Genomic DNA, 20,013 nt, shown 5'->3' on the forward strand with positions numbered 1-20,013 from the left:
AACCCCTAGGCACCACAGCTGTTCCACCTGCAGGAAACAGAATACTGGCCAACGTACTCAAAGAACGGCTCTTAATACAGTATGAGTGTTTCTTAACTTCAGACCACCACCTCAAATTCTTTTTTTCCCCTTCCTTAAAGGAAAGAAGTCTTTGGAAGATGCTTTGCCCAAAAATGGATCAATCAACCGAGCCACAGAAGTTGCTTGATTTTACCATGTGGTCCCAGGTAAATTGTAGAAGGCAAATGCCGAATGTGGACCTTCAGGACGACTATCAAGAGCAACTTCTGTACTGCTAGAGCAGTATGACAACAGAACCCATGACCTCCGGAGGTGGTGAGCGCTCCAACGCTGGAGGCATTCGAGAGGGAATTAAACAGACAGCTGTCAGAGCTGCTTTGATTTGGATTCTGACATAGAGCAGGTGGTTGGACTCGATGGTCTTACAGGTCACTTCCAACTCAATTTTTTTATGTTACTATAACAGCGGAACCTCAGAAAAAGAATGACGATTCCCGAGTTCCTAGAATTCCCGATTAGCATAGCCACCATATATTCTGGGTGAGAAACCCTCAAAACTGTGTGCCAACGAAGGACGTTCTCCTACATGAGCATAAAAGTGTCAGACTCCTAGCATTGGGAGCCTTCTGCATATTTCCACATCAAGTCCATGTATTCCTATTTCCTTTTATATTCCCTTCACCAAGCAATTCACACAATATTGGAATTAAATGAAGATAATAATAATAATGTGCCATCAAGTCAACATGTTGAGAAAACTAGGTGGAGGGTACTCAGAAGCGGTTCCCATTCCCTTCCTCTAGGGGGCGCTCTGGGACCGTACAGCTGGCCCAAGGCTACCCAGGCTGGCTCTTCTCCCAGGAGGCCCAGTGGGGGGAATCGAACTCCCAACCTTCTGGCCCCAGATGCCTAACTTGCTGAGCTATCCAGCCAAATTACTAAGTAAATTGACCAGATTCAGACCCATCCATTGGAGATTCAGTTCAAAGTGGAAGGGTCAGGTTTTGGTGGTAGGGTGAAACAAAATGAGTTTATCAAGCCGTTCATATCTTGAGCCCGAATCAAACTGGATTTCCCACATCGAAACATAAACTGGCCCAGTATACCAGATCCCAGAAGCTAGTTGTCTGAAATTTCATAGGATTGCTCCCTTCTTCAAGCTCTGCCGCGTTTTCACTGGCAGATCAGCGCCCAGCCAAACAAAGATACGGCCATTTTTTGGTTTTCAGTACAAATCAATAGGAGCCTTTCCAAATCAGTTCAGACCTGGAGTGCAGATGGAATGGGGAGGTGGGAGCATTTACTCCAGTTTCAATCACAAGCCGTTCTGAAGCCCCAAATTAACCTCTGAACAAAACAGGGGGAAGGGGACCTGGGCACAGCCTCACCTCAAACCATGGTTACTTCAAACCTGCGTTTGTCGACCCAGTTCTAAACAGACTTGAAAATCAGAGCTGACAGCCAAGGAGGACCCTCTTTGCATCGGAGCAAGTCTCGTTAGATTATGACCAGCTCCCAAAGTGGAAAAGAGGGAGGGTTTCCATGCAGAAGATGCACTCCGTAACTAAGCAATAATAATAATAATTGTGTGCCTTTCAAGTCAATACTGACTTATGACAAACCTTTCCTGGGTTTTCTAGGAAGAGAATAGTCAGAAGGGGTTTCCCACCCCCTTCCTCTAGGGGGCACTCTGGGACTGTGCAGTTGGCCCAAGGCTCCACAGGCTGGCTCTACAGTGATGCCTTGCTAGACGATGATAATCCGGTCCACTGAATTCACTGTTTAGCAAAATCATTGCCTAGCAAAAAGCATTTTTCCCCATTGGAATGCATTGAAACCTGTTTAATGCGTTCCAATGGGGAAGAATCGTCGTTGTCTAGTGAAGATCGGCCATAGGAAAGCCGCTTTGCGAACCGCCGATCAGCTGTTTAAATCGCAGTCTTGCAAAGCTTAGGTCCCGAAAACACCCGTTTTGGGAGCACGGAGGGAGCTGTCAAAATCGTTGTCTAGCGAAAAATGGTTTGCGAAGCAGGGACCAAACATTGTCCAGTGAAATTCCTCCATAGGAATCACTGTTTTGCGAATTGCTGTAGCGATCGCAAAAAGTCAATGTCTAGCGAAAAAACTGTCATGCAGGGTAACTGTCTAGCGAGGTACCACTGTATCTGCAGGAGGCACAGTGGGGAATCAAACTCCCAACCTCTGGCTCTGCAGACCTATGACTGACTCACTGAGCTATCCAGCCAGCTAAACAACACCCTTTCTTTTTTTTTAAGGCACAGAACTTATCATCATAGGCAACCTCTCTGCTTCCCTGGCTCAAAAAGCAGGATTCTGCTACACAAAGAGTGGAAGGAGCTTTGAACTGTTTTCAGGTGATGTCCAGAATTTTATCAAGTAAGAAACTTGACTTAGCAAGGTCTATAAGGAGAAGAGAGAAGAGCTTTAGAATTAAAGCAAGGGTTGCTTTCTTCCTTCGCAAGAGAAAACTGCATCCTTACACTGCTGGAAAGACCGAAGGTTTGTTTGCCAGGAAAGAGACAACATGAAATAAAGGGACATCTCTTGAGTAATAACGACACAATCCCAGCTGCATTCTGGTTGACTATTTCACAGTTTAAAAAAGACGAAGAAGAATCCTCTTTGTCGACTTTGCTTCTTTCTCGGTTCACTTTTCTTTTTCCTTTTCGAATGTTCTGGTTTCGGAATGCGGCCTCCCGAGGTAAAGGAAATAGAGACGCCCCAAAGGCAGTCCCGTTAGGTTTTTGCAAAACGTTATAGCTTAATTCTGTCCGGGGGAGGGGGAACAATTCGTGGATGCTCACCTGAACCTCACCTGGCTCTGGAGAAGAGTCCCCCAATGAAACAACGCAGCAGGGAGCCACCAAATTGTAATGGTCATGACCAACATCACTACAAGAATCAAGCAAATTGAATACGACACATGCGCATGGGCAGAACATCTGCTATCTTGATCAGCATCTTGATTGGGGATGTTCACCCTCTGATTTTTGTCTTTTGTGTGGCTTAGAAATAACAAGTCCGTTGGGTAAGTCTTTTCTGGCCAAACATTGCCTGGATAATTGCATGGCTTGTGTCATATATTTATTTCACTATTTCTATCCTGCCTTTCTCCCCGAAAGGACCCGAGGTGGTTATTGAATATAAATGGAGGATGGAAGGCTAGAGAAGATTAGCTCAACTTTAATGATGCCGTAGGAAATCTTTGGTTTGTGATGCAGAAAAGGTGTCATGATCAACGTTCTTGACGTGTCCCTCTAGCGTAACCTTCTGCAGCCTCACTGCAATGGGAAGGGAAGGTGTTTCTCCATAATGAGTGTCTCCGGCGTGGTTCCCATCCAGTGTATAGTTGTCGTGAGCCATGTCGTGGTGGTCCCGAATGGCCAAAGAGGGGGTATCAATGCCAACGGGAAGAGTCAACGCTACCCCATGCAACACAGCAAGGGTGTTGTTATTCTTCTCCAATTTTAGGAGATGGTGTATGAAGGAAAGGTGGTCTACTGGCCCAGATTCTGAGAACATCCCGGACAGGCAGGGGCCACGACAAAAGTCCTGAGGCCGCGGCTTGACTGTCAAGGAAGAGGGTCAACGGGATCCAACATCAGACTGCCGAAAGATCGATCCGGTTGGCTGAATTTGTGCTTTTGTCCCAGGTGTTGAGCTTGGTGGGGGTTGTTCCTGGCTTGTTCCCGGTTATCTGGACAGAGGGAGAAAGACAGGAGATAAACCCCAGATTCAATTCATCCATGCTCTTCTCCCAGGAGACCCAGCGGGGAATCGAACGTGCAATCTCAGGCTCCACAGCCAGAGACCTAAACCCCTGAGCTATTTGGCCAAGCTATTGAATACAGAAGAAGCTTCCTTAATCCACCCCAGATCACTGATCCTCTTCCATTTTTTTTTTGCTTATAACAACTGTTCACAGCTGTCCAAGAAAGCATTTTGTTGCATCTTAAAAACCAACACGTTGCCTTGATCTTTTGCTAATAGACTTGATTTGGGGGAAACGCTGGTTGTTGTGTGAGCAGAACACTGGACTTGGTCGACCTTTGGCCTCATTCAGATGAAAGAAGAAATCAGATTTAAAAAAACAAAACACTTTTCATCATCATCATTTTAGAACTGCAGAACTACAAAGCACCCTATGGATCATCCAGTCCAGCCCCTGTCAAGGAGGCCCAGGGGGGAATCGAACTCCCACCTCTGGCTCTGGAAGCAGAGACCTAAACCAGTGGTTCCCAACCTTGGGCCTCCAGATATTCTTGGGCTTCAACTCCCAGAAATCCTGGCCAGCAGAGGTGGTGGTGAAGGCTTCTGGGAGTTGTAGTTCAAGAACATCTGGAGGCCCAAGGTTGGGGATCACTGACCTAACCTGCTGATTTTGAGCTTAGACTCTTTCAAATTGTCATGGTTTCACTATCACGGCAACTCCCACCCAGCCGTCCCATGGGTTAGGGGTTCATGGGAGTTGGAGTCCTTCCTTTCAGAGGATGAAGCTGGAGAACCTCTAGGAACACTTACAATGTCCGAGTTGAATGGCTTCACATTGATGTTGCGGACGGAGCTGCTGGTGAGCGACCACACTTTGGTTTTGTGCTTGAAGGCGGCTCTCACCTTGGCGGGGAGAAGCAAAAAAAGGCAAGGTTATGAGGAGCCAGGTCTCCGACACACTCTGGAAAGACTGAGTTCACAAGCCATGGCTCTCCATTCAAATCATCTTGCGTCCTCCACTGGTGAGCTAAGCAGCCCCAGTGCTCACGAACCTCACCCAGATACCACCAGATATTCCACACTACTGAAAACGTAGTTCAACAGGAGCAGGAGGAGATAGCCATCCACCCATTTACTCAATTCAGTTGTTGAGTAGAGAGGGACACAAACCAGTTTGTCCCAGTTCTTCCCAGTTTGTAAAAGTGGCAGCGCAGGTGCTGCTGCTGCTCCCCTCGCCCACCACCCTCTGGCTCGATCAACCACTCACGAGGCTCAACCTCCGGTACCTTTGACTGATCTTCCAGTCCCTGCAACAGCTCAAGCTTCTCTGCCCAGCCCTCCCGGCTGATCTCCCACTTGGGGGAAAAAAGAGGGGCAGAGAAGTCTGGGCTCTTGCTCGTGACTGGGAGATCCGCCGAGGATGTGGAAAAAGCAAGCAAGCTGGGCTATAGCGATCACAAAAAGTCAGCGTCTAGCGAAAAAAAAACTGTCATGCGGGGTAACTGTCTAGCAAGGCACCACTGTACATGGAAAACAAATGTTCTACCACTGAAGAACACTGCCTCCTGTCTTGCAGCAGTAGGTAGCAATTCCAATGAGCAAAACATCTGGTTGGATATAGCCGGTCAACATTTTACAGCTGCACTCTGCAGCTTTGTGATGGCTGTTCCTTTTACATGCATAGCTCTTGATTGCAGTCCTAGTCACTGGTTTACTGAAGATACCATAAATCATGGCAACAGCAACCGAATATACTATATACAAGTCATCTCACGTTGCTGAGGCAAATCTCCAGGGCAACGTCATTAAATAGCACCATTATTCTCCTAACACTGTGTCTGATTTACAACCAAATTTTAAATCCTTGTATTATTTCCCTAAATAAATAAACACGAGATATATATATATGTTTATATTTTCGTGTTGCTAAGCTCTTGGAGTTTACTGCACGAAGGGGCTTTTATATATGGAACATACCTCGGAGTTCAGCAAACAGTGAAATAGAAAGATGAAAAAGCCCTGTAAAAATAAAAGATGGGAGACCATGAGGAATAGAAGCTAAGAAGCATGGTTTGAGTGGCTTCTTATAAGGAAGGCAATTTGCCATTAAAATAAAGGGATCCAAAGTAGACACAGGGATGAATTTTAAAAAAATTGAAATATTCGCAAAATATTGCTGATTCGTGGGATATTCATTCCTTTGCATTCATCAGGTCTGGAGACCCCAATGACTATAAAGGGATGAATATTTACCCATTTTTATTCGTCCCTTCATGCAGGCTGGCCACAGGAATGGAAATGGGGTTTGCTTTCCCACAGCTAGCCTGCTCGTCAATGTCCCAATGATCAGCCGATGGTTGGGACATTGACAAGCAGGCTGGCTGTGGGAAGGTAAACTGGAATTTCCTTTCCTGCAGCCAGTCTGCTTGTCAATGACCCAACCATCAGCTATTTGTGTTTTAACAACAAATCTATGAATATTCATCATCGTTAGCATTTGGTGCTTCATCAGTTCGTCCATTTGTCAAGTTCAACGAATGAGGAGTCGCAACAAATCACCATTTCTTTTGATTCATCCCCATCTCTAATCCAAAATTTTCTGGAGAGACAGGGGATCAGGTCCTTTGTTCAAGATGCAGACGGAGACTCAAAGATTTCCTTCCTCTCACCTCCCACCCCACAAAACGAATCTTGAACAGCTTTAGCAAAGTATTCGAACTTTTGCATATTCAACAACGAATGAAGTTCAGGAACGACACCCCAATTTTTATAGTGTCTTTTGAGGCATGTACAAATCCAAAGGGCAGAGATAATAATCTCTCTCTCTCTCTCTCTCTCTCTCTCTCTCTCTCTCTCTCCTTATTCAGAACATTTATTCCCACTCAGGTTCTCGGCCCCCGATTTGCACAACATTAACTTACCTGCAAGGAGTTGAATATCGCGAACATGTACTGAAACACCAACGCATGGACATTGACAGCCAAAACACCGAAGATCCATGAGCTTCCTAAGATGGGTAGCAAGACAGCAACAGCTTTAGCTGTCAACCTATAAGACACAGAGAAAGGAAGGGCATATATGATGAGCACCCATCTGTGATGTTCCGATGGTGTTGATGATTTCCCAATGCTGGTGGGGAAAAAGTAAACTTCTTATTTGACAGTAGTAAAGACGAGGCAGCTGACTGGATAGCTCAGTGGTTTAGGTATCTGGGTGTGGAGCCAGAGGTTGGGAGTTCGATTCCCCCACTGGGCCTCCAGGGAGAAGAGCCAGCCTGTGTAGCCTTGGGCAAGCTGCACAGTCCCAGGGCTCCCCCAGAAGAAGGGAATGGTCAACCACTTCTGAGTATTCTCTGCCTTGAAACTCTTAGAAAGGGTCATCATAAATCATAACTGACTTGATAGATGATGATGATGATGATGATGATGATGATGATGATGATGATGATGATGATGATGATGATGATGATGATGATGATGATTGGCTAGGCAGAATAGGGTCACTATCAGAATTTTAACCCATTAGGCTAGAACACTGAAAACTGAATCAAAACTTGCTTTTACCGGAAGTCAAACAGTATTCCATGGTAAAATGTATGGCTGTTTTCAAAACACTCTAGATTGGATTATTATAGTCTCTGTTTACATGGATAGCTGAACATCCAAGAAAAGATTCTTGGTGCCTCCATAGAGGCCAGTTCCATCATCTTCGCTAAGCCCAAATCATCGATATAAAGCCATCACATCTTTCAGTTTTATTGGTGAGAATGGAAGACTTCAAAAGTTCGGTCCCTGCTAGGCAAGATTCAAGAAATGTGTGCATTTTTCAGATACTGGTCTTTTTTAAAAAAATTCTTTTTGCAAAATTGGTGGAAGTGCTTTCTTGCACAGAAAAAGATCCATTCTGTGCAAAATATCCCTTTGTGTTTCAGGCAGAGAACTTTGGGTTTTGCACAAAACACATAGGGGTTTTTTTTAAGCGTTTTGCACAAAACCCTGGAGGAATTTTCCTTCTGCCACAGATGGAAAAGTTGATACTGTGGTTGTCATGTAAGATGGAAAAATCACACAAAAGATTACTGTGGTGTTTTTTTTTTTCAGCCAAGTTTTTCAGTATGTCAAGACACACTTTTTCATGGAGGACTAGAACCTTTCGATTTGTTTCTATCCTTCATCTGGATCTCCTTATGGCATGCCGCAAGGAAAACAGATGTTTGAAGGATGAACTCTGCCGACCTTCGCTTGACAACAAAGCAATCCCACGGGCCATATTTGTAGTCAAAGCACACACAGAAAAGTCAATCAATACCACTTTCATAATGGAGTCATTTTGTTGGGTGCAGTCGGGGTGGGGAGACAGGAGCATCAGGTAGCTTTAAATCACAGAACCCTCTTTCCACACCCGCGGCACAATTATTCATCAACCATCCAAAGTGTCGTATTTAACTGACGGACAAATTACGGCGAAACTGGATCTCATCATTCTGCTAGAAGCCTCTTGTAAACTTGTTGACGACCTGGAAGTTTTGATTTCATGTGTTCCCCCCCCCTTCACGTCTACTGCAGTTGAGAAAATTGGCTCGCATCTACGGCAGGCGCAGGAGGCAAGAGTGATGGGTTAAGGAGTTAAGAGTCTAGTCAAAAGATCTTTAACACAATGGGCAAAGTTTCTCAACGGGAACCAGTGTAGCTTGATTGTCACCAGGATGCTGTTAGACTGAAATTTCGGTACCACCAGCTGGGCAGTGCATCAAAATGTTACTTTTCTGTCCTCCATGGGGAAAAAAATAACTTGACACACTATGACACTGAAATGGCCGGGTTTTTATAGACATATATATTTATAGTGCAGAGGAGTAACTTTCCTAAGATCTGAGCAGAGATGAGCATGAACGGCAGGTTCGTCGTTTTGCGTAGGTTCGTTCATTGGCCGAACAGGTGTCCGTTGCTTCAAAGGCCCGCCTCTTCCTCCACGTGGGAGTCCGCCAGAGGAGGTACGGCTTTGAAGTGCCAAACACCTGTTCGGTCGATAAACGAACTGGCACGAACTTTGGTCGATAAACGAACTGGCACGAACCCGTTTATTGCCAGTTGGGTGGTTCATGCCCATCTCTAGAGCTGAGTCTGCCTATCCCTGTTTGGAGAAAATCCAGAAGGGTTTCAAAAGGAAGTGTAATATATATTCCATTGCAAAAGGATCAGCGCCAGGCGTTGCTCTAATCCTTTTGCAAACCAAACACCTTCTGATCTGTATTAGTATGTACCAAACTTGAAGAACCATATTATTGGTTCTTCAAGTTTGGTGCATACTAATACAGAACAGAAGGCGTTCGGTTTTCTTTTCTTGAGCTATGGGTGAATGCATGGGGCAGTTAGTGACTGGATAGCTTAGTAGTTTGTATCTCTGGCTGCAGAGCCAGAGGTTGGGAGTTTGAATCCCCACTGTGCCTCCCTGATGGGGGCTGGACTTGATGATCTATAGGGTCCCTTCCATCTCTGCAGTTCTAAGATTATATTTAAAAATGCCGAATAGACCAGTGGAACATCCCAAGTTCTGCAGCTGGTATACGGAAGCCTTCAGGAGATGTGGACACTTTCTTCCCAATCAAACTGTCAACAAGATGATAAGGAGGATGAAATGTAGGCATAGAGGGAAACTTCAGCACATTGGAGGGTCACACTTTAGCTCCCAGGCCCTGCTCTTGAGACACAGGCTGAGATGTAGCGGGTAACTGCCCTTAAATAAAATTAATCTATTGTGTAGGTTTCTCGGGAGGAAAGCATGGGATCTGTCTCTTTCCCAAGGCCCCCAGGAGTGGAAATAAGCTCTTTTTAAAATGGGGGTGGGGGAGAGACCTGCCTAAATGCCCCCCAGCCCAGCAATGGTGTAAAGACACCACATCGCTGAGAAATCTCTTGGCTCAAAAAAATAAAGAACCCAATTTTTCGCGAACAATCAAAAGAGCGGAATAGATGAGATCACAGCTTCCTGCAGGTAAAATGAATTGCATTTGATGCTGTGAAAAAATCTTGGAGCATAAGGTTATTTTTTAAGGGTATTTACAGGTAGAAAGGGTAGCCCCCTCTCTCCAGCAGATTTTGCTGCCTTTCCCTTATTTAACGTCCCCCGCCTTCCGCTCTTCCGAGATGAAACTGGGGGGGGGGGAGCCCACCCACCCTGGCCGCCATAAGGAGGAAATTCTACCACTCACAGAAAGCTGAGCCCATTTCATAGGGGAAGATGGTCCATAACTTACAAATCAATTTTATCGGCTAGATGGGTGAAACTAATCTGTCTGAAGGTGGCCAACACTCCACGACGTGAGCCACGCCATCGGCTGAGCGAGAGAGGTAGCTCAGATCTATAAACCTAGGTTATCTAAAGATAGGAGCGGATGAAACTTCCTCCAGAGTGGCTAATTCAAATCCAAGACCTTGACCAATAGGCCTTAAGCCCAGTGCTCCCTATTTGAAACAAGCAACACAAATTCTGAGTCAGCTGAACTGCAGCAGACGTTTTACCCCCTCCTGCTATTTTATAGATAAAACAGAGAGACAAACAGTGACATACTCTTCATTTTAAGACTCTAATAAACCATGGTTTGATTTGGATTATCCTTGAACAATAAGTTGAGAATGGGGGGGGGGGGTTGTGCAGGTCTCAGAAAGCATTTGCACATTTGTGAAACTAGTTGTTGGCGAAACTGTGTACAACGAACCACTTCCGATTCTGGATGGGTGCCTAATTAGACTGAGGAACTCACTACCACAAGATCTCACCATGGAACAGATTTAAAGGTGAACTGGAGAAATTCATGGAGGATAAGGAGGGTTAGAGATGACCTCCAGTTCCAGAGATGGGGTGTCTCAGCACAGCAGGTGGCTGGGGAAGAGATTAAAAGTTCAAAAAAAAAACGGACTGACCACTGACCTCTCCATTTACTGCTTATTGTTTCGCCCAAATGTCAGGCGCATCTGTGCAACAGCAAATAAGTTACTGTATGTCCATTTTGGTTTTTCCAGTGCAAGTCCAGATGTTGCTCTGATCCTTTTGCAATGGAATTTGGACCCAAGGCATCAATTGAATCAAACGACGGGCACAGATTGTTCCCGGCTGAACCAAGATACAACTCCCACGGCCCAAGGTGGCCTCCACCAGACCAGGGACCCCTGAGCAGCCCGGGTGGCTTCCTGTAATGAAAAGTTTATCTCCTGTGTGTACAGAATGTCAAATTACTGGGTCGGATTCTAAGAGCTCTCTTCTTATGTCCTTCTATTTGTGTCCCTCTGCACCAGAGCTATCAATTTTGGCAGGAGAGGAAAGTGGCACCGTCTCTCCCCCACCCATACCCACAGGTGTGGCATGAACACTTCCCCCCCTCAAGAAAAAAAGAGAGAGAATATGGTGCCCACTTCAAAGAAAAAGAAAGTTTATGTCTGAGCTTTTACAACCTCGCATGCTGTTTGTAGCCTGAATGACTGGGAGGGACTTTTCAGGGCTGGGGTGGCTGTCAATCTATCCAGCATGAACCAATCGTTCCTTCCTGCCTCGGAATTCAAAGAGAGCCCCGCCTTTCTGCTGAAAGTTCCCTTTCCCTCCCTCTTGGTTGTCGAAGTCTATTAAAATCAGTTTTCTGTTATTTGTTAAGTTTACTGTTATCTGTTTGTAATTGTAAGTAATGGAACATTTTTATTCTTTCTCCTACCTATGTCTCAGGGTGAGTTATTGAGATGGTAAGGGCCAGTGAAGGAGAAAAGGGTGGATTAATCTTAGGCACTTGAAGCTCTTCTCCTCTGCGAGTCTCTGTTCATCTGCTGTGCATCAAAAGGAGAATTTTAACGAGGAATGCAAAATACATTCACGAAGGCTTTCACGGCCGGGATCTAATGGTTGTTGTGGGTCTTTCGGGCTCTTTGGCCGTGTTCTGAAGGTTGTCCTTCCTAACATTTTGCCAGTCTCTGTGTCCGGCATCTTCAGAGGACAGCACAGAGGAATGCAAAACTCCACAACAGTTTATGCTTTTTTTAAAAAAGGAAAGTGAATAGGACTGGGAGGGGTTGCTCTTTATTTCCCTAATTAATCAGTAGCTCCAACTCTAGACCTTAGGACCCTTCTTAATTTCGGTGCCATGGGGCAAAGCCCCATTAGTTATAGCCCTGCTTTGCCCCATAAATAAATCCATCTCTTCATCCTGAAAACCACCACAGTAAGAAAGAAGATTCTAGCCTTCTTTGTAATGCTGCCTCCATGTACACAATTTCTCCTGTGATTCCGACGTTCCCGGGGGGTCTGTCCTTAGACCTCCGCATGGTCTGCCTGACCTCCGCAGCCTTGGGCAACAGACTCAACCATTAAAGCCCTGTCTAATCTTCAAACATTGTTGTGAACGGGCTTCACACAGATATCTCTACCTAGGAAGATCTATTGATTTCTCCAGCTTCTCCGGTCATTAGTTCAGGCAGAGGGTGTACACACACATTGCGTGCGGTCTGTTTTCTGAATGCAGCTCCACAGAGGCGCCTTTCAAGAGAGGCAGGAAGGGTGAAAAAAGAATAGTTCTTCTCTGTAGAGTTTTGCCAGTCTCAGACTGGGGGGAAAAAACAGAGGAGACCCTTCTGGTTTTTGCTTAGGAACCTAAAAGGCAGGGTCTTTTGAAAGATCAGATCCCTGCAGCTTGGTGGGAGCAGGAAGACAGGGATGTGAAGGGGCATTTTTCAGAGGTTCAATAATCTCCATTCAGTCGTCCTTGAAGTTTCTTTGAAAGCAAAGAGCCACCCAGTCAGGGGAAGCTGGGATAAATCGGAAAGCTTTGCTTGCCTGTCCGAAGCTTAAGGGAAACCAGGGAGGATAAACTAAATAAATGACATGTTGTCATGTTAGCACCCTAATATGGAAACTTCTAAAAGATCGTCAAGGGTAAGGATGTGTTCCTTGGTGATCAAGGCCAAGATCATTCGCCCTCTTGCACTACCGATCACCACGTATGGATGTGAAAGCCGGACATTGAAGAGAATGGACAGGAGGGAAAAAAATGATTCGTCTGATATGTGGTACTGGAGGAGAGCTTTGAAGATCCCCTGGACTGCCAGAAAAGTCCTCCATCAAGCCTGAATGGTCTCTGGAGGCAAAAATGTTGAAGCGGAAGCTGTCCAACTCTGGGCACATCCTGAGAAGGCAGGGTTCTCTGGGACAAAAGACCATCGTGCTGGGAAAGGTGGAAGGCCAGCAGGAAAAGAGGAAGACCAAATGTGAGATGGACAGACTCCATAAATGAAGCCCCAGGCTGGAGTCTAGAAGAGCTGAGCAGGGCTGTTGAGGACAGGAGATTCTGAAGGTCATTCCTTCATAGGGTTGCCACGAGTCCCAGGCAACGTGACAGCACACAACCACAACCACAGCACCCACGCTGGCTGAGGCCACCAGCGGTTCTAGTCTCCCGACATAAGACTTCTAAGTCTCTCTGTATAACAGGAGGGAAACCTGGACTTTCTGATGCAAATAGACTCCTACGGAAAGAACTCCTTACACCAAATACTTACACCATCCTTCCAAAACGGTAGCACTCATTGGAGTTTTCATAACCTCGCATGCTCCCTGTAGGCTGAATGACCAGGAGGGACTTTTCTGGGCTCAGGGGACTGTCATTCTACCCAGCACTAACCAATCATTTCTTCCTGCCTCTGAACTCAAAGAGAGTCCCGCCTCTCCACTGAGTGTCCCCTTTCCCTCTCTTCAGTCTGCTGGAAGCTACTTGTTTGTTAGTTTGCTGTGGCTCGGTTTATAACTGAAATGCTTTTATTCTTTCTCCTACAAATGCCTTTGAGTGACTTATTGAGACTTTAGGTAAAGGTTCCCCTTGAAATTTAGTCCAGTCATGACTGACTGTAGGGGGCGGTGCTCATTCCCATTTCCAAGCCGTAGAGCCAGCGTTTCTCCATTGACAGTTTCCGTGGTCACGTGGCCAGTGCGACTAGACACGGAAACGCCATGACCTTCCCACCAAGGTGGTCCCTATTTATCTACTCACATTTTTACATGCTTTCGAACAGCTAGGTTGGCAGGAGCTGGGACAAGCAACGGGAGTTCCCTCTGTCGCATGGATTCGAACTGCTGGTCTTCCGACCTTGCAGCCCAGAGGTTTTGCGGTTTAACCCGCAGCGTCCCTTTATTGAGACTTTAAATGGCACTTAATGATAAAAGGGGTGGACCCTCTGGGGAACTGGACGCTATTCTCCTCCTAAAGGCTCTGCAGCTTTGCTACACCGCGCAAGGACTTCTACCAGCGATTCAAAACTCTACAACAACACTCTCGGTGCAAGGCAGTGCATTAAAAAGACATCAGTAAAGTGCCAAGCTAGCATCCTTCACCCTATTTATAATCCAAGGACCCCGTGTCAGTTTTACAGAGAAGACAGTGACTAACGGTGTATTTGCGCCATTGCATAGAGCAAACAGTTACTCAATCCATGCACCTTGCATTGCATCATGGGTAGCACCATAAATCCACCCAGGAGCCCAGCAGTATCCTGAGCAGCTCCCATCTCGATATGCATATTTCGTTTTACACCATTCTCCCCAAATAAAACCCGAAATATATAGGGTAATTAACAGGAACGGAAAGTCTGAATGTATAGAATCAACACCCTTCAGACTCGGCAATGTGATTTTTTCCCAAGCCCCTGGGTGCATTCTCTATATATTTCACATTTTTATGTCTTTTATTTCTCTTTCATGCTTCCTTTTTTTTTGAAAAAATAAAATAAAATAAAGCCCAGACATTCAAGGTTAAAATTGATGCTACTCTCAGCTCCTTCTGCAGCTTTTCCACCGCGCGACGGGCAAATAAGGCCATCATTTCTTACTTGAACAATAACAGCACACAAATTTGGCCAGAGTTAGACTTTAAAAAAAAAAAAATAAGAAGAAGCCTGGTTCATTTCAGTGGAAAAGTTAACTCACTTCCACTAATTACGGTTGGAATTTACCAGTGGAAAATTATCTAAAATTTGTCTGGTGTCTTTGCAAAACAGTCAAACCCCTGGCGTGATTTTTTTCAAAATAGCACATGCTAATAACAATCAGTGCTGGGCTGAATATTCATGAGTCGGGTTGGAAAATATCCATAGAGGTCAACGTTTTTCATCTTACAGGCCCTGGATTGATCACAAGGGATCTGGGGCAGGAAGAATCACTTTCCCCCATCATCCAGAGGCACTTCTTCTCTTGACCCGACAGCCACCCTGGAATTTAAAGTATACCCTTCATTCAATCTGCTTTCACACATTTATATGAAGATGGTACCCAACACCCCTAATGAAAACGAAAGCACGCACATAAACTAAGCCCTATTAGGAAAGACGGAAAGAACTGCTCATGTTTAGCCTTGAGAAAAGAAGAAGGAGGGGAGATAAAATAACATTCTTCAAATACCTGCTACAGAGGAGGGGCAGGATCTGATCTAGTCAATTGTAAGTAATGAAACTTTTTAGTCTTTCTCTTCCAAATGGCTCAGATTGAGTTAGTGAGACTTTTAAAACTGGCACTGGGGTGGACTACTCTGGGGCCATTGAAATCCACAAACACCAGCAGAGCTTCAACAAAAAAGAAGAAAATGTAGAACTCAACAAGACCTGGCTCGCAGCACTGAAAAATAGAGCCTGCAAAAGGTCAACGAACTCTACCCAGCCACAAGGACTGGTGATCACTACACACAAAAGACCAGCTAACGACACCCATCAATCACAGTGACAGATAATCTCTCCTTATCACATTAATACACCCACAACAAAAACACACTGATCACCATAATCACCCATCTCCTGAAAAGGACAAAAGATGATCCCACCGCTGTAAATGTTGAACTCCCAAACAAACTGCACCAGAGCACAGAGTGCTGTCCTCTGAAGATGCCGGCCACAAAGACTGGCGAAACGTCAGGAAGAACAACCTTCAGAACATGGCCAAAGAGCCTGAAAAAACCCACAACAACCATTAGATCCCGGCTGTGAAAGCCTTCGCGAATACTCTGAGGAACTTGTAAGCTATTCTGCTCTGGGAATGCCAGCGCTTCGGCTGCGTAGCTAGAGGAATTTAACCAGAAATTCAAAACTCTGCAGCAGAATGGACATCCTTCATTCTCTACAGCTGTTTCACATTCTTAGCTCCTAGGTGCAATGTGGTTACTCCATCAGACTGCATGGGTCATTCCTAAAAATAACCCTGACGAGAAAAGACAGTGAGGTGGGGGATTATTATAATCATCAGCCGAATAATGGCTTCCTTATCGTAATTAATGTGCCAGTGAAGACAGGATAGGTGTCAGCGAGGCATGAAATCTTAAAGAAAAGGAAGCTATTTCCTTTATAATAACTATTGTGAGCTTAAATGCAGCGCTTGAAAATTGATCAGTGTGACCTTCCTTTTCATTTTTGTGTTTGGGAAAATCGGAGTGATCAGGAAAGAGCTTGGGTAAATTTATTATTTGAGATCAGCTTTCTACAACCTGAGGTCCTCTAAGATTTGGGTGCCCTCATACCTAAAATTAAGGCTGCTGACATGGTAGTGTAGGTTCTGGGAGCTGCAGTATAGTAGGTTTAGAAGGCGCTCGCTTGTGGAAACAGTTTACATTTTGGACGGACAAGGCTGGGCAAGACTGAATGTTGCACTGAGTAGATGCGATGGAATAAGTAACAAAAGAGGGTGATGCTTGTGGACTGGAAGACAAACTGCTTATGAATCTGATTGTACCTTGTATACACACTGTTCAGTTTTCTCAAAGGACTGTTGTTTTCTGTTCACACATTTTTGCACCATGCTGCTATGGGGAAAACCCCTAAAGTCAGCAACTGGCCAAGCCCCTCAGAGATTCATCATGCCAGGGACTAGGAAATGTGTGAAAAATTTATGAACTCCCATGTTTCCCCCAAAATCTGCCTGTTTTGACATCAGGATGTTCATCTGGCAGCAAACGTCTCCCCTTCCTCCAATTTGACGATATCATTGTGGATATCAGATATAAATGTCACTTTTTTAAAAGCTCTCTTTCATTCATTTAGGCATAGGAAACTGCTGGCAGAGCAAAGGTTGGGGATTGATAATGTGGAAATGCATGTACATATTATTATTTATAGATGACAAAAAATGCTACCAACTGTTGTTTCTTAAACAGCAAACTAGTGACATGCTATCTGTGCTTTAGCTTTAAAAATAATGCAAAATCACCACCATCTGGTGACTTCCAGTTGTCACTACAAGTGAGTCACAGATGAAAAAAATGGCAGTGACAAAAGGGTTGGGATACAGTTAAGATTCAGGTTAAGACCTTTTTATTCAAATGGACTTTTGGTAGTTTCATAGACATTGAGGATGGAGCTGAGATGTTGTTACCAGTTGGAGTGTGTCTCTTCTCTCAGTGTTGTCCTTTTAATTATGTTTTTTAAAATCTTTTAAACTGGGCTTTTAATTTAATTCATTTTAAAAGCTGCTTATTGCTTGTGTAATATTCTTTTTGTTTTTAATTGCATTCACCTTGTGGTTTATATTACTTTGAGTAATATATATATACTGCAGGAAAGCAGTATATGATTGATTGATTGATTTAATACTTATTTAAAATATTTCCACCCCATCTTTCTCCTTGAAAGGATGCAAGTCCAAGATAGACATAAATCCACAGGTATATGTCTATGTCTGATTAGCTTTCCTACCATGCCAAAAAAGGTCACCAAACCAGTTCACCCTGAGATGTGGCAGAGATTATTTGGAGTTCAATGGATCTGAATAAATCATATAATTTGCCTGCATTAATATTCATAAGCAGCAAATTTTGCTCCCAAATATTATCACCACTTCCTCTGGTTACCTGTCCTGAATACTGAATGACGATGGTTGGTTCTGGATGTAGGAAGGAAGGAAGGAAGGAAGGAACGAACGAAGGAACGAACGAACGAACGAACGAAGGAAGGAAGGAACCTAAAGTCGGCTCGTCTTGCCGTTCTATATGAAGGAATTCCTTGACTATCAGCAGAGTACTTTATTAACCACCTGTGATTTCATTTAAATGATGATGATGATGATGATGTGCTGTCAACTAAATTCTGAATTATGGCAAACCTTTCCAAGGTTTTCTATGTACAGAACACTGTACAGATTCTGTACATAGAAAACCTTGTGTGCAGAATACATAAAAGTGGTTTACCGTTCCCTTCCTCTAGGGGGAGCCATGGGACTGTGCAGCTTGCCCAAGCCTCCCCAGGCTGGCTCTTTCCCCCATAAGGCCCAGTGGGGGAATCAAACTGTCAATCTTTGGCTCCACAGTCAGATACCTGAACCACTGAGCTATCCAGCCAGGTCTGATTAAATGAAATAAAATTTGAAATCATTCCTCCCCACCCTGAAATTCCAGCCAGTCAAGTTTCATGGTTCCTGAACTCCCACCCAGCAAGATACATGGAACAGATTTGTTCCTTTATAAATCCTCCTACAGTAATGCAGCTAAGAGAAAATGTGTTTCGGATAGCCTAATTTTGGTGATATCTGTAACACATTATCTGAGTGCACCCTATTTGGATTCGGACTGCAGGGAGATCTGAGAGCAGTCTCCAAATATTTGAAAGGCAGTCCTAGAGAGGAGGGGCAGGACCTACCCTCCATTATCCCAGAATGCGGGATACATAATAATGGGCTCAAGCTACAGGAAACCAGATTTGGCTTGAATATCAGGAAAAAAACTTCTTAACTGTCAGAGCAGTCCGACAATGGAACCCATAATCTCTGGAGATCGTGAGCACTCCAACACTGGAGGCATTCAAGAAAAAATTGGACCACCGTCTGTCAGATCTGCTTGAATGTGGATTCCTGCCTTGAGCAGAGGGTTGGACTTGATGGCCTTATAGGCCCCTTCCAACTCCATTTTTCTATTATTCTATGCCAGCCATACCCTTTCCCGAGAGACTCCATTCCATTTGTCATCTCAGCCACCGACTGGTCATCCCTCTCCACCCTTCTCTCTCTCTCTCTCTCTCTCTCTCTCTGTGTGTGTGTGTGTGTGTGTGTGTGTGTGTCTTTCCTGGCTTCTTTTGAGCTCTCCCTTCACTCAAGGCTAATAAACTGTGACCCAACCAGCGTGAGTATTTTATCACCTCCAATGAGCCAAGAATTTAATTAGCTGGAAGACATTATCAACAACAATGAGCTTTCTGGCTGGCTAATGACCACGGCTTCATATGCTCTGTTCAAGGTCTTGCTTCTGAGGCAGGATGCACACCCCCCCACAAACCCCTTTGGACCCCAAACCCAAAGGGCATCCAGAATCCAACCTCTTTCGTGGTCTCAGTTACTCCATCAGAGAGAAAGAACAACGAGCCCAAAGGCTCCATCCGTTCCGAATTTTGTTGATGAGCTGACATTTCCTCACACAGCCCCTCAGGCACAAACACAGAACAAGAAACCCTCAGCCCCCAATGGGATCTTAAAGCAGTGAATCCTCCATTGTCTTGTTCTCAAACGTGAAAGCAAGAAGCAAATCACTACCCCCTTTCCTTCTATGTCATCCCATTTGTTCATTTTTAATGTGTGACTCTTTCCGCGATGCAATTATAGGACAGAAGGCTGTTCTAAGAGCAGGATAAAAACAGGACGACAGCGGGGACCACGAGGGTGAGAATAACAATGATTTCCCTACAATTCTTGAAGTGTTTTTCCGGGAGAGATGTCTCCCTTCCTTCCAGAACAGGGATCTACCCATCGACTAATTCCCCCCATCTGCCATCTTTATGGCGTGGAATTGATTTGTGCCAATTCGATTCTCCCTTTGTCATGGACCCACCTGTGAGGGTCAGGTAGATCGGCTGCATCTGGATGGACCAAATCTTTAGTCTACTCGCTGTGATCCACCGCCCTCAAAAAGACAAAAAAAACAAAAAAAAAACCCACCATCCTCACGACATTTGGAAATGAACGGAATTCTGACGACAAGCCCGCACAGCAGGCTTCTAAACAGGTTATTATCTTCAACTGGATTTCTTTGCATTCCTCCAGACCTTACCTGCATTTCCCTTAACTCTTGTCTTGTATGAGGTTGTGCGTTGAGATGGGCACAGAACTGGAAAACGGTCGGTTCATGATGGTTCGTGGTTCGTGGCTACCCACGAACCACCCGCGAACCACCAGAAAAACGAACTGGTTCATGGTTCTTATTCCCAGTTGGTGCCTGGGGGGAAGGCAACTGAACGTCTCAGAGGGGTTAATTCATAAAAGCAA

General features: G+C 44.9%; 1 protein-coding gene across 2 annotated transcripts in view; it reads right to left on the minus strand.

Annotated features, from left to right (window-relative positions):
- Positions 1-367: 367 nt before the first annotated feature.
- Positions 368-20,013, minus strand: part of ADGRD1 (adhesion G protein-coupled receptor D1) — a 128,753-nt gene continuing 109,107 nt past the window's right edge. The window contains exons 22-25 of one of the 2 annotated variants that reach the window (XM_072983176.2): positions 6,675-6,801; positions 5,731-5,772; positions 4,564-4,656; positions 368-3,739 (exon numbers count right to left, since the gene is read on the minus strand). In XM_072983176.2, the coding sequence (XP_072839277.2) occupies positions 3,644-3,739; positions 4,564-4,656; positions 5,731-5,772; positions 6,675-6,801 (358 nt within the window). In that variant the 3' untranslated portion in view covers positions 368-3,643. The remainder of the gene's footprint in view (positions 3,740-4,563; positions 4,657-5,730; positions 5,773-6,674; positions 6,802-20,013) is intronic. The other variant, XM_072983175.2, reaches the window with a different exon arrangement.

The sequence above is a fragment of the Pogona vitticeps genome, chromosome 14 (assembly GCF_051106095.1).
Source record: "Pogona vitticeps strain Pit_001003342236 chromosome 14, PviZW2.1, whole genome shotgun sequence".
Taxonomy (NCBI): Eukaryota; Metazoa; Chordata; class Lepidosauria; order Squamata; family Agamidae; genus Pogona; species Pogona vitticeps.